General features: G+C 52.5%; 1 protein-coding gene across 2 annotated transcripts in view; it reads right to left on the reverse strand.

Moving 5' to 3' along the window:
- Positions 1–14,723, reverse strand: part of PGAP2 (post-GPI attachment to proteins 2) — a 39,984-nt gene that overhangs the window by 18,250 nt on the left and 7,011 nt on the right. Inside the window, exons 2-4 of one of the 2 annotated variants that reach the window (XM_037909671.2) lie at positions 13,567–13,741; positions 12,966–13,218; positions 3,026–3,120 (exon numbers count right to left, since the gene is read on the reverse strand). In XM_037909671.2, coding sequence (XP_037765599.1) covers positions 3,026–3,120; positions 12,966–13,218; positions 13,567–13,731 — 513 coding nt within the window. In that variant the 5' untranslated portion in view covers positions 13,732–13,741. Of the gene's footprint in view, positions 1–3,013; positions 3,121–12,965; positions 13,219–13,566; positions 13,742–14,723 lie in introns of both variants that reach the window. The other variant, XM_037909557.2, reaches the window with a different exon arrangement.

Consider the following 14,723-nt stretch of genomic DNA (forward strand, 5'->3'; position numbering starts at 1 on the left):
CACAGGGCCAGAAAGAGTTAATTAACTCACAGACTGACCTGACCCATGGCCGAACCTTAAAGACTGGCTAGGAAGATATGTAAATGAACAGAGCTTTGAAATGCAAGCCGGCATTGTTAGAGATAGAAGGGTAGCTGTTTGCTCAGGTCTTGTGAGGTAAGCAAACAAGTCTTGTCTGTTACTATAGCTTTGATTCAAAGATCAAAAAAGGATTATTAACATTTATGATGACACTTGAGTGAAATAGCATTATTGTCTATATGTCGCTTTGAAGGTTGTGATAAACTGTAAAGGAACTGTTTAATGGATAAATTACACTATGCTAAATGCCAGGGTGTTTGGGAGACAGAAGATTAAGCTTATTCTCTCAGACCAAGAGGCTGCTGGAAAATGTATAAAAACCCGGGGACACGATCCTATTTTATCTCAGATCTGCTTGGGGTTTCAAGAGGGGGAAACCTTAAGCCACAAGAATTGAGATCCCCCGTCACTGGCTGGAGTCACCCTGAATATGGACATTGGACTATAACCTATGGACTACTTCTAAAAGGACTTTTGGCAACTACAAGCTCATCTCTGCTATGTATCTGAACCTTAAGAATTGAATTCAAGTCTGTATGTGTACTGATCTTTTAACCAACACACGCTCTCTTTTGGGGCTGGAAGAACCTTTCCTTTTATAGGACGAGATAAGATTTTCAGTAATTATCATGTTTCAGAGTAACAGCCGTGTTAGTCTGTATTCGCAAAAAGAAAAGGAGTACTTGTGGCACCTTAGAGACTAACCAATTTATCTGAGCATAAGCTTTCGTGAGCTACAGTTCACTTCATCGGATGCATGCAGTGGAAAATACAGTGGGGAGATTTTATATACACAGAGAACATGAAACAGTGGGTGTTACCATACACACTGTAATGAGAGTGATCAGGTAAGGTGAGCTATTACCAGCAGGAGAGGAAAAAAAAACTTTTGTAGTGATAATCAAGGTGGGCCATTTCCAGCAGTTGACAAGAACGTCTGAAGAACAGTGGGGGGGGATAAACATGGGGAAATAGTTTTACTTTGTGTAATGACACATCCACTCCCAGTCTCTATTCAAGCCTAATTTAATGGTGTCCAGTTTGCAAATTAATTCCAATTCAGTCTCTCCTTGGAGTCTGTTTCTGAAGTTTTTTTGTTGAAGAATTGCAACTTTTAGGTCTGTAATCGAGTGACCAGAGAGATTGAAGTTCACTTCAATCTCTCTGGTCACTCGATTACAGACCTAAAAGTTGCAATTCTTCAACAAAAAAACTTCAGAAACAGACTCCAAGGAGAGATTGCTGAATTGGAATTAATTTGCAAACTGGACACCATTAAATTAGGCTTGAATAGAGACTGGGAGTGGATGTGTCATTACACAAAGTAAAACTATTTCCCCATGTTTATCCCCCCCCACTGTTCTTCAGACGTTCTTGTCAACTGCTGGAAATGGCCCACCTTGATTATCACTACAAAAGGTTTTTTTTCCTCTCCTGCTGGTAATAGCTCACCTTACCTGATCACTCTCGTTACAGTGTGTATGGTAACACCCACTGTTTCATGTTCTCTGTGTATATAAAATCTCCCCACTGTATTTTCCACTGCATGCATCCGATGAAGTGAACTGTAGCTCATGAAAGCTTATGCTCAAATAAATTGGTTAGTCTCTAAGGTGCCACAAGTACTCCTTTTCTTTTTAGTAATTATCATCATATCTGACGTGTGTGTCTGGAGGGAGGCCTGAGGCTGGGCGCTTTAAGGGAACTGCATTATTTGGACTTCTGAGTAACCAGTGAGGTACTATAGAAGCAGTTTTGTGCTGGCTTGGTAAATCTAAGTACTGGAATATCCACCACCGTTTGGGATTTGTCTGCCCCGTTCTGTTTGCAGCTCACCCTAATTGAGTGACCTCAGCTGGCTCCCATTGTCACATGGGGCATCTGTCCAGTGGGCACCAGAGGGAGAAGGGAAACAGGAAGATGCCAGCAGGAGCTGGGGAGTTAGGGAGCACTGAGATCCAGAAAGATCTGGAAACGTGCAAAGGCTTAGCCTAAAAAATAAAGAGCCTAAAAGCTGGAGCCCACAGGCTAGCGAACAAAGCTCCTCTAGTGCTCCCGAACCAGCATTTGCCATCCCACTGCTCAAACAACCCAACGCAGGTTAAACTATCAGCATGCTGGAAACCAGCAGCCCGACTCTCTCCAGAGCAGGGAGTGAAAGTAGGAGCCTGTCCAGTGCTTGGAGCAGTGGCCTGAGAGTCAGGACTCCTGTGTTCGATTTCTGACTTGCTATATGACAGAGGAGTCACTTAACCCCTGCGTGCCACAGTTTACCAGCCGAGAAAAATGGGACTAACCCCCCTTTGCAGGGCGCTGAGAGGATTACAGAGGGACAGTAAATAGCTTGGAGATCTTGGAGGGAAGGCTTACAGCTGTGCGAAATATTTTAATGTAGAAAAACTAGTGTGGCTAATACCGCCCTCTGCTGGTGTGTATTAATAATGAAATGAATTCCTTTCCAGTTTGCTTGCAAGACCAGATGTCTTCACTCTTCCACAAAACATGAGCTCCCAGCCCGCAAGGCAACCAAGCAACCAGAGTCCCGATTCCAATGCAGGCGCTCTATCAACCAAGCGTACCGGGTCAGGGAAAGCAGGGTCACAGAAGAGGCCTTAACCAGCTACTGGTTTTGGTTCCAACTCTAACCCCGGCACACGGTTTCGGAGAAGCAAGTAGGAAATCAAAGCCTTCAGAGCTGCCCGTGTGCCGATAAACGCTCAATTCCTTTTGGTTAACTGGCCCATCACATGTTTTTCAGTCATCACCTTTCCCCTTGGTCTGTTTCACCCCCTAAAGTTGCTCCAACATCCTGCCCCGTTGGGGCGCTTTCATGCTCACGAGAGACAGACACGAAGCCCTCCGCCCCCAGCTGTGCGCCCCCAGCCCACCCAAGAGAAGAGCAGTGACAGTAGAAAAGGGAAGGTTACTGTACCTCGGGACTTACTGTGTTTTTCTTAGTCATCCGCCACAGAATGCAAGTCAGGAGCATGTGGCCCAGGGCCGAGGTGATAAAGAGGATGAAGGCGTTTTCGTGGATTGCTGCATCGACAAGAAAACAGGTTTCCCGTTAATGCGGAGCATGGAAATGAGCCAAAGGGAGCTGCCTGAGGAATGCTGGGGAGGCCACAACAGGGAGAAGGCTGCGTGCATTACAAGGCCCCTGCTGGGAGACTTGGAGGAGCTGGGTCAGTACTGCCTAGAAAGAGTACTAGAAAGAGAGCACCCCCCAGGGCTTAGAACAGTGGTGGGCAAACTACGGCCTGGGGGCCACATCCGGCCCTTCAGACGGTTTAAACCGGCCCTCGAGCTCTTGCTGGGGAGCAGCATCTAGGGCTTGCCCTGCTCCTGCGCTCCAGCCAGGGAGCGGGGTTGGAGGGCGCTCCGGGCACGTATGCCAAGTTTCCCGGAAACAGCAGAATGTCCCCCCTCCGGCTCCTACGTGTTGGGGCAGCCAGGGGGCTGCGTGTGCTGCCCCTGCCCCAAGCGCCACCCCTGCATCTCCTGTTGGTCGGGAACTGTGGCTAATGGGAGCTGTAGGGGCGGTGCCTGCAGACAGGGCAGCATGCAGAGTCAGCTGGCCGCACCTCCGCATAGGAGCCGGAGGGGGGAAATGCTGCTGCTTCCAGGAGCTGCTTCAGGTAAGCGCCACCTGGAGCCTCCACCCCTGCCCCAGCCCTGACCCCTCTCCCGCACCCAAACCCCTCCCCCAGCTCGGAGTCCCCTCCCGCACGCTGAACACCTCATTTCTGGCCCCACCCCAGAGCCCTCACCCCCCATGCCCCAACCCCCTGCGCCAGCCCTGATCCCCCTCCCGCCCTCTGAACCCCTTGGTCCCAGCCTGGAGCACCCTCCTACATCCTAAATCCCTCACCCCCAGCCTCACCCCAGAGCCCGCTCCTCCGGCCAGAGCCTTTCCCTTCCCGCCCCTCCCGTTCCCCCCCCCGCATCCCAACCCTCTGCCCCAGCCCGGAGCCCCCTCCTGCACCCTGAACTCCTCATTTCTGGCCCCAGCCAGAGCCCTCACGCCTCCTGTACCCCAACCCCAGTTTCGTGAGCATTCACGGCCCACCATATAATTTTCATACCAAGATGTGGCCCTCGGGCCAAAAAGTTTGCCCGCCCCGGCTTATAATGTGGCTTTGGGGCAGGGTGTAATCTGAGCACAGGAATCTGTGACAGCACAGCTGAGTGACACCAATTCCTATGCAAAGGGGCTGGGGTGGGAGGGGGAGGTTTGACAACGAGGCTGCTTGGTGGCGTCATTGTCCCCATCTATACAGCAGGGACAACGTCACTCCCCTCCTCACAGGGGGAATGGGAGGCCATATTCTCTCATGTGCATAAAGCCCGTTCACAGCCCGAACTGGAAGGGGCCACACGAGGCCAAAGGGTCATTACCGGATGACTGCCCTGCACCTTTGCATTTAGCCTGACATGCTTTACAGACATGCAATCCTGGAAAACAGGTCAGTGTCATTATCTCCATTCTACAGATGGGGAAACTGAGGCACAGAGACGTTAGGTCACTTCCACAGTGAGTCAGTGGCAGAACTAGGAAGAGAAGCCTGGTCTCCGGGCTCCCAGCCCCTTGATCTAACCACCAGACAGACAATGAGCAGTTATTATTCTTGTTAATAATAGCGAGACTCCCTCTGGGTCACTGACTGCACATAGATTCCGAGTCAGGACAGAGACGTAACCTCTGACCTCTTTAGAGGAACGTTGCCAATCCGGGCAAAGAAACTAAAGGTGTTCTCACCCCCATTAGAGAAGCCCGTGTGATTCTGGGTAAAATAAATGGTTCAAATTAAGAAAAAAGATCACAACCCTTTCCCCACAAACTCATCCACCAAGCAGCTTCCGCAGCCTTGTACTTACAAGCAACCCTACAATAACAAAAGAACGTAGGTGTCTTATTTCAGGGTAAAAGAAGTCTGGCAGGGGGTGGTAATAAACAGCGAATTCATCGTGAAGAATAACCTTGGAGATCCCTTGCCAGGGACTGTCGAATGAAGCCTGTTCTCGTTTCAGTGGAAACAAGGGAGTTGGTCAATGCTAAGGTCGTCAGCCCATAACAACGGGGCTGGGAAAACTGGTATGAACTTTAGCCTGTACCCCAAACCTGGCTCACATATGCCAATACGCTCCCAGGACTTCCAGTCCAATACTCACAATGCGCTCTGGGCAAGCCACAGAGGACGTAAGATTTGGGGGGAATGTCTGTCTCAGGGGTTCTGCAGCGGATGGAGACTGACTGAGCCCTCAAGGGAATCTTTTAATGTGGTGGGCGAGCCTGTTCAGAAGGTTACTGGTGGCAAGTCCAGCCGCACGGAGGCCTCAAGGAAGCAAAGGCATCAATGCCCTTTGGGGCACCAGAATCCATCTATGAGTCACTGAACTCTTTGGGGCATTCGCCAGTCCCAGTGCCTTGAGGACCAGACACTGTGTTGGTAAGTTGAGGAGGGGGTTCTAGGGAATAGCACAGTTTACATCAGGGTGGCAGTTTTGCTCCTGCTTGCCCCAGGATAACCGCGCATCAGTGAAGATCAGAGAGGGGAACATTCAGACCCATTCTCACGCCTTTATACCTTCTTCCTCAACCACTTTTCCCCAAACTTGGCAAATCCCCTGCTCCCCATTTCAGGAACTCGCCAGCTTTGAACGTCTAAATCTAAATAGCTTCCTCCCGTCCTTGGAAGAGGAGCACAGCGAACAGGGCTAGAGTGACAAGCCCTGTATCCAGAGACCAGGAGCTGCAGCAATGCGAGCTTCCTATTCATCATCCACGTAATGCACATCAAACCTGGCCTGGGCAGGGCGCCTGCAGGGTTGAGAGGGGCGTTCAGTTTCCAGGGCCCATTCAGGCCTTGGCCCTCTGCAGAGGCTTCCAGCAAGAGGGCCAATTAACGCCTCATTTTGGAGGTGTTTGTTACCTGGGTCCTTGCCCACAATGCACTGCACTGAGATCCAACCAACCCATTTCAGATAGGCCACCTAACAGCCATCAGGAGGTAAGGACTTTCTGTCACTGCCACCTGGGGCTAGATTCAGACTTCTGACCTAGGGATGACATAAACAGGCTCATTGCAATATTTCAGCAGTTGGTTTGCAAATGCCAACTTGTTACCCCTTACGCTGAACAATCTATCCCAACTCATATTTAGCTCACACACTCCGATTTCCTTCCCCAGACCTGGAAAAGACCTCTGTGTAGCTCAAAAGCTTGTATCTTCCACCAACAGAACATTAGAACGGCCAGACTGGGTCAGACCAAAGGTCCATCTAGCCCAGTGTCCTGTCTTCTGACAGTGGCCAATGCCAGGTGCCCCAGAGGGAATGAACAGAACAGGGAATCATCAAGTGACCCATCCCCTGTCACCCATTCCCAGCGTCTGGCAAACAGAGGTTAGGGACACCATCCCTGTCCATCCTGGATAACAGCTATTGACGGACCTATCCTCCATAAACAGATCTAGGTCTTTTTTGAACTCTGTTATAGTCTTGGCCTTTACAGCATCCTCCAGCAAAGAGATCCACAGGTAGACTGTGCATTGTGTGAAGCTGGAACAGTAAAATCTATTACCGCAACTACTCTGTCTCTTTCGTATCCTGGGACTAACCTGGCTACAACACTTCAAACGAATACATTGATGCGACAGACGGTGATTTCCTGCAATATTCTGGACAAGTCGTAGCAAATTAAGTTTAAATATCTTAGGAGTTCACTGTATTAAAAATGGCAAATGTTTATGTCTTATTGTGAGATTATGTGTAATGTCTCTCGGGAGCAGACTTGACTAATGTAAACCCTGAGAAGTGCTATGAGCTTCAAGGGACTAATTGAAAACGCTGTGAAGTTTGAAAGCTACGTGGGTTTCCCAGGAACTCTCTAGGGGGAGGTGTCTGCAAACGTACTCCCTCTGGTGCTGAAGCAGCGCCTGGTCCATGAGGACACATCAAAGACCCAAAGGGTATGAAGAAGTGACTCAGATTCTGGGGGGTGCTTGTTCTGAGCTAACAGCTGTAATGAACTTGTGAGCACAGAAAACCGTCTTGATGCTTTGAAGGACTGACTACCTGCCAGAGCCCTGGCTGGAGCTGGGGAGAGCTTATTAGCAAGCGTGTAGGTCAGGGGTGGGCAAACTACGGCCCGCGGGCTGGATCCGGCCCGCGGGATTGCCACCCCCGTGGCGCCGCGGGTACTGCGCCACTCCCGGGAGCGGCCAGCACCACGTCCCTGCGGTCCCTGGGGCAGAGGGCTCTGTGTGCGGCCCTCGCCTCCAGGCACTGCCCCCCTGCAGCTCCCACTGGCCAGGAACGGGGAACCACGGCCAATGGGAACTTCAGGGGAGGTAACCACAGGCAGGGGCAGCGTGCAGAGCCCTCTGCCCTCCTCTCCCCCAGGGGCCACAGGGACGTGGTGCCGCTGCCACCCCGGAGCCACCCCAGGTAAGCGGTGCTGAGCCGGAGCCTGCACCCCAACCCCCTGCCACACCCCAACTCCCTGCCCTGAGCCCCCGCCGCACCCCGCACTTCTCCTGCACCCCAACCCCCGCCACACCCTAACTCCCTGTCCTGAGCCCCCTGCCGCACCCCGCACCCTTCCTGCACCCCAACCCCCGCCACACCCTAACTCCCTGTCCTGAGCCCCCTGCCGCACCCCGCACCCTTCCTGCATCCCAACCCCCTGCCACACCCCAACTCCCTGCCCTGAGCCCCCTGCAACACCCCGCACCCCTCCTGCACCCCAACCCCCTGCCACACCCCAACTCCCTGCCCTGAGCCCCCTGCCGCACCCCGCACCCTTCCTGCATCCCAACCCCCTGCCACACCCCAACTCCCTGCCCTGAGCCCCCTGCAACACCCCGCACCCCTCCTGCATCCCAACCCCCTGCCACACCCCAACTCCCTGCCCTGAGCCCCCTGCCGCACCCCCCACCCCTCCTGCACCCCAACCCCCTGCCACACCCCAACTCCCTGTCCTGAGCCCCCTACCGCACCCCGCACCCTCCCTGCACCCCAACCCCCCCCACACCCTAACTCCCTGTCCTGAGCCCCCTGCCGCACCCCGCACCCCTCCTGCACCCCAACCCCCTGCCGCACCCCAACTCCCTGCCCTGAGCCCCCTGCCGCACCCCCCACCCCTCCTGCACCCCAACCCCCTGCCACACCCCAACTCCCTGCCCTGAGCCCCCTGCCGCACCCCGCACCCTTCCTGCATCCCAACCCCCGCCGCACCCCAACTCCCTGCCCTGAGCCCCCTGCCGCACCCCGCACCCCTCCTGCACCCCAACCCCCTGCCACACCCCAACTCCCTGCCCTGAGCCCCCGCCGCACCCCGCACTTCTCCTGCACCCCAACCCCCGCCACACCCTAACTCCCTGTCCTGAGCCCCCTGCCGCACCCCGCACCCTTCCTGCATCCCAACCCCCTGCCACACCCCAACTCCCTGCCCTGAGCCCTCTGCCGCACACCGCACCCCTCCTGCACCCCAACCCCCTGCCACACCCCAACTCCCTGCCCTGAGCCCCCTGCCGCACCCCCCACCCCTCCTGCACCCCAACCCCCTGCCACACCCCAACTCCCTGCCCTGAGCCCCCTGCCGCACCCCGCACCCTTCCTGCATCCCAACCCCCGCCGCACCCCAACTCCCTGCCCTGAGCCCCCTGCCGCACCCCGCACCCTTCCTGCATCCCAACCCCCTGCCACACCCCAACTCCCTGCCCTGAGCCCCCTGCCGCACCCCCCACCCCTCCTGCACCCCAACCCCCTGCCACACCCCAACTCCCTGTCCTGAGCCCCCTACCGCACCCCGCACCCTCCCTGCACCCCAACCCCCCCCACACCCTAACTCCCTGTCCTGAGCCCCCTACCGCACCCCGCACCCTTCCTGCACCCCAACCCCCTGCCGCACCCCAACTCCCTGCCCTGAGCCCCCGCCGCACCCCGCACCCCTCCTGCACCCCAAACCCCTGCCACACCCCAACTCCCTGCCCTGAGCCCCCTGCCGCACCCCACACCCTTCCTGCACCCCAACCCCCTGCCACACCCCAACACCCTGCCCTAAGCCCCCTGCCGCACCCCGCACCCCTCCTGCACCCCAACCCCCTGCCACACCCCAACTCCCTGCCCTGAGCCCCCGCCGCACCCCGCACTTCTCCTGCACCCCAACCCCCGCCACACCCTAACTCCCTGTCCTGAGCCCCCTGCCGCACCCCGCACCCTTCCTGCATCCCAACCCCCTGCCACACCCCAACTCCCTGCCCTGAGCCCTCTGCCGCACACCGCACCCCTCCTGCACCCCAACCCCCTGCCACACCCCAACTCCCTGCCCTGAGCCCCCTGCCGCACCCCGCACCCCTCCTGCACCCCAACCCCCTGCCCTGAGTCCCCTCGTACACCCCACACCCCTCCTCTGCCCCAACCCCTTGCCCTAAGCACCTTCCTGCACCCCACACCCCCTCTCACACCCCGCACCCCAACCCCCGTTCCAGCCCTACATTCATGGCCCTGCATGCAATTTCCCCATGCAGATGTGGCCATCGGGCCAAAAAGTTTGCCCACCCCGGGGTAGGCTCGTCGCTTGCTTTTAACTTTTTCTCTGTAGAGCCTCCACCTTAGGCATCAATGAATTTGCTTCCCAAGAGCTGCGTGGGAACTTCACTGTTCACAGCCTCTGAGGAGAAGGCAAAGCAGGCCTGCTGAGGCGGTCTGCCTCGCTGGGGTATTCACAGCCTGGCCAGGGAGCTGTGCAGCCTGGAAATGCCCTGGTCAGGAGGGAGAGAGACGCAGGTCTCCACCTCAGAGAGGTGATGGCTGGGGAGCTGGAAACCTGAGAGGGGATGCCTGTGCTGGATCACGGAGGGGGAAATACAGGTGAACCATGACAGCTGGCATTAACAATGCCCAGTGACTAGAACGGACGCGTCTGGACCTGACTCAATGAGGAGGTGAACAGGGGTTCCAGGCTAGTGCAGCACGGGACAAGGTCCTGTAAACAGCACCAACCCAGCAACGAGTGGGTGAGCAGAACCAGAGTATCTGGCAAACTGGCAGAGGGCATGTGTAGAAAGACAAGTGACTAGCAGGAGCCTGCGAGACATTGAGAGCTCAAAAGGTGCTGCATCTCCCACCCTCCTGAGCTGTTTGCCCTGCACACCGACAGGGGCGGCATAGCAAGACCCTGTCTTTTCACACACCCACTCGACACCAAGCCAGGGCACAGGTTGCCCCGTTCTACCACCGGTACCTGCTGGGAAATCCTGGCGCCTTTGAAATCAATAGGAAACGACCCATTGAGTTCAGTGGGCTGGGGGTTGCCTCCCTGACGTGTAATCATCACCGTTTCCCTCCCCACTACACCGGATGTCTACGGCCAAGTGCCAACTGGCCACTGATCCTTCCTGGCAATATCACCAGTCCCCAGCAAACTGAGGCCGGGACCTCATCACCACCAAGTCAAGGCACCAGAGACAGCTCCACCCCGATCTGACTCCCAGCAGGACAGCTGCTCTCTGCCTCCCTGGCCCTGCTGTTGTGCCTTAGAGCCCGGCTTGCTGGGGGCCGCTGCCTCATACCAGGGCTTCTACTCAGAAAGTTGCCTGTACAGAAATGGCACCTTCTTCCCACATGCACTCAGTGAAACCCGCTTTCCGCCCTCCTGCTTCCACTGCCATCTGCAGGCAGCGATGCCACGGTCTGTCCCGTTCCAGTCTGGGTCACGCACCGTCACAACTACCTTCCAACAGCCGGCCACCTCCACGTATTTGATTCAGTTGAAAGCAATGGGCTGGTTTCACTGGCGGAACTCCACTGAAGTCACCAGGGATGAACTGGGCTCACGGGGTTATCACAGGTGTAACTGAGGCCTGAAATTGACTTGCAGAATCTTCGTTACTGGGGCGAACATGCAAGTCAGAAAGAACTCAGCTTGTCTTTGAGATCCCAGGGTGACAGCTCGAAAACCTGACACAAATGCTAGACACACAAAGGCCCATCGTGCCATTCTTACAGGGTTGTCATTCAGACTACAACTGCACCAGTCTGTCTCTACACCTGAAAATTAAACCACGCTAACTAAACCGAGTTACCCAACTGCACACATTTTTACCCAGTTGCAAACAGATGGGAGAAGCGCATCTCCTAGCCCACCATGCACAGATACCCCCCACACACAAAATGGCCGCACAGTTTGCTTTAACTTAAAATCAAGAACTTCACCTTCCATAAGAAAGGCCAAACTGGGTCAGACTAAAGATCCATCTAGCCCAGTATTCTGTCTTCAGACAGTGGCCAAAGCCAGGTGCCCCAGAGGAAACGAACAGAACAGGGAATCATCAAGTGATCCATCCCGTTGCCCATTCTCGGCTTCTGGCAAACAGAGGCTAGGGACACCATCCCTGCCCATCCTGGCTAATAGCCATTGATGGACCTATCCTCCATGAACTTATCTAGTTCTTTTTTGAACCCTGTTATTGTCTTGGCCTTCACAACATCCTCCGGCAAAGAGTTCCGCAGGTCGACTGTGCGTTGCGTGAAAAAATACTTCCTTTTGTTTGTTTTAAACCTGCTGCCTATTAATTTCATTTGGTGACCCCTAGTTCTTGTGCTATGAGGAGGAGTAAATAACACTTCCTGATTTACTTTCTCCACACCACTCATGATTTTATAGACCTCTATCATATCCCCCCCAGTCGTCTCTTTTCCAAGCTGAAAAGTCCAAGTCTTATTAATCACTCCTCATACAGAAGCTGTTGCATATGTCTAATAATTTTTGTTGCCCTTTTCTGAACCTTTTCCAATTCCAATATATCTTTTTTGAGATGGGAGGACCACATCTGCACACAGTATTCAAGAGGTGGGCGTACCATGGATTTATACAGAGGCAATATGATATTTTCTGCCTTACTGTCTATCCCTTTCTTAAAGATTCCCAACATTCTGTTAGTTTTTTTGACTGCTGCTGCACATGGAGTGGATGTTTTCAGAGAACCATCCACAGTGACGCCAAGATCTCTTTCTTGAGTGGTAACAGCCAATTTAGACCCCATCGTTGTATATGTATAGTTGGGATTATGTTTTCCAATGTGCATTACTTTGCATTTATCAACATTGAATGTCATCTGCCATTCTGTTGGCCAGTCACCCAGTTTTGCGGGATCCTTTTGTAGCTCTTCACCATCTGCCTGGGACGTAACTATCTTGAGTAGTTTTGTATCATCTGCAAATTTTGCCACCTCACTGTTTATGCCTTTTTCCAGATCATTTATGAATATGTTGAACAGGACTTGTCCCAGTACAGACCCCTGGGGGACCCCACTATTTACCTCTCTCCGTTCTGAAAACTAACCATTTATTCCTACCCTTTGTTTCCTGCCTTTTAACCAGTTACCAGTCCATGAGAGCACCTTCCTTGAGACCAAACACAGGAAATTATCGGAGATAAAGTTATAAGCAACTAAAGAAGCAGTTAGAATGCAAGCCAGACTCAACCCGGACTGTAGTGTTTCTTATTGCAATGGGGCAAAGTGGCAGAGTGGGGGACACAGCCTGAGTGCACAACTTTGAGCAAAGAAGTCCTAAATTCCAATCCCAGCTCTAACGCTGACTTCCTCTATGATCTTGGCCATGTCGCGTCCCTACCATGAGGATCAATTAGTTAACACTTGCTACATACAAGTCCCAGGTATTTTTATTAATACAGGGCCCATGGATTTTAATGGAACGTGTGCATTTTTATTGACTTTTTTCCTGAACCGATGATCCCAAAAATAAGCACTAATAAAAAAATTAAAAAAACCAACTGTAATTAAGTGACTCACGACTGTGCAGAACCCCAATTGTTACGACCCAGAGAATCAGCACAGCACGCTGTAGAAACCTACCATAGTTTTCCGAGGAAGACACGTACGTCAGCAAAAGGAGAGCGAGGTTTTCGAGCACGTTGAGGGCGAAGTTGATGCGGCACAGCCGTGGGTAGCGAGGGTGCGCGCAGTGACAGCTGTGGTAATGGTTCCGGTACGCGATGGCCACCAGGAAGCGGGGCGCCGAGTGGAGGCCAATGCAGAAACGCCACACGTAGCGCTGAGGGGTCTCGCCGCCAATCGCGGCACTGATAGAGGGGAGGTAATTGGGGACCTGGGAGAAAAAGGAGAGTTTGTTGAAGAGGCATTGGGATTTTGTAGGAGAATAGGTCAATTTACAGCTCTCTAAGATGTCGGAGTGCTTAACAAGGGCAAGTTATATCCCTAGCTCCCACATCAGGAAATTGAGGCACAGAGAAAGAAAGTAACTTGCTCAAGTTCACACAGCACCTATTGAGCTCCAGGGAAGCCAGGAATAAAACACAGGACTCCTGATGCCCAGGTCTCCTACTCTATTCACTAGACAACACTGCCATTCTTTGAGAAATCACATCTTTAACAGATTTTGCTCTCAGGGTCTAGTGGGTCCCTTTAAGTTCTCTACCAAGCTGAAGGCACATACACCGCAGTGAGTAGCTGTCGTTTCCTGAAAGTGGAACAGCAGAGACCAGATCACGCAGAAAAGGAATCCAAACAGCGGGCAACACACGGTCCCGACAGCCAGGGTGGTAAAGCGGAGCCGGAAGAGGATCCCATCTCGATCCAGAGGCAGCGGCACCTGAAACATGTTGCTGGACCTGAAAGCAAGAAGCAACTATTTGAAGAATGTCCTTTCTACTACTGCAACAATCATCTCCAAGAGCACTTCAGCGGGTAAAATGCATACAACTGTAATCGGCTGTTAGCCAATACATACAGATTATGTACTGTGACACTGAGCCAGAAAGGGTTAAGCAACCAGCAGGCTAAAGTGACCCAGATCAACTTTTAAGAACATATTAGAGAAGTACTGAAATGGTAAACAGGGCCATTTCTTGTAGATAATTATCAAAGCCATGTAAGTGGACTAAATCCTCTGAAACGCAAACCAATATTGTCACAGAATTAGAAGTAAATACTAACTGTCTTTGTCAGAGTTAAACTGTTAGGAGTTTAACAGTGTGATCTAATTAGCATGTAGACGCTAAACATCAGTTTCTGTCTGCAACCTTTTGTTACTAATATTCTATTGATACAGAGAGCAAAAGGGAATATTAGCAATTAGATGAAACGTGGTGTAATATCATTGTCTTTATTTCTCTTTGAAGTTTGTAGCAAACTACCTGTGAACGTCTGAATGGTCAATTGCATTATGCTAATCAATGCAACTAATTACCTGTCTATACATAGCAAATAGGAATTGACTTCAAAGCAACAATGTGTATTATCTATTCTTCATCCAAGGAAGGTCCACTGTATTATCTGCTATCAAGAGGCTATCGTAACCTGCCAGAGATCTATAAAAGAACTCAAGGATCCTGTCATCTCACATCTGCTTAAACTTTGTCAAGGGAAGCAAGCTGCAAGACTGAGGTCTTCAGGTACCCTGGGATGTCCCTGCAAATTCTTATGGAAGGATTTGAACCAATTCTATACACGGACTGCCTATTGGTCTATAGACTATGGAATTAATTCTGGAAGAACTGATAAGAACAGATTTAATAATTTTATTAAGATAATGTTGAAGTAAAAAGAAAACGGTACAGAGTTTAAGCATAGAAGTTTCTGGTTATCAGGGAA

This window comes from Chelonia mydas, chromosome 1, assembly GCF_015237465.2.
Source record: "Chelonia mydas isolate rCheMyd1 chromosome 1, rCheMyd1.pri.v2, whole genome shotgun sequence".
NCBI classification, from domain to species: domain Eukaryota; kingdom Metazoa; phylum Chordata; order Testudines; family Cheloniidae; genus Chelonia; species Chelonia mydas.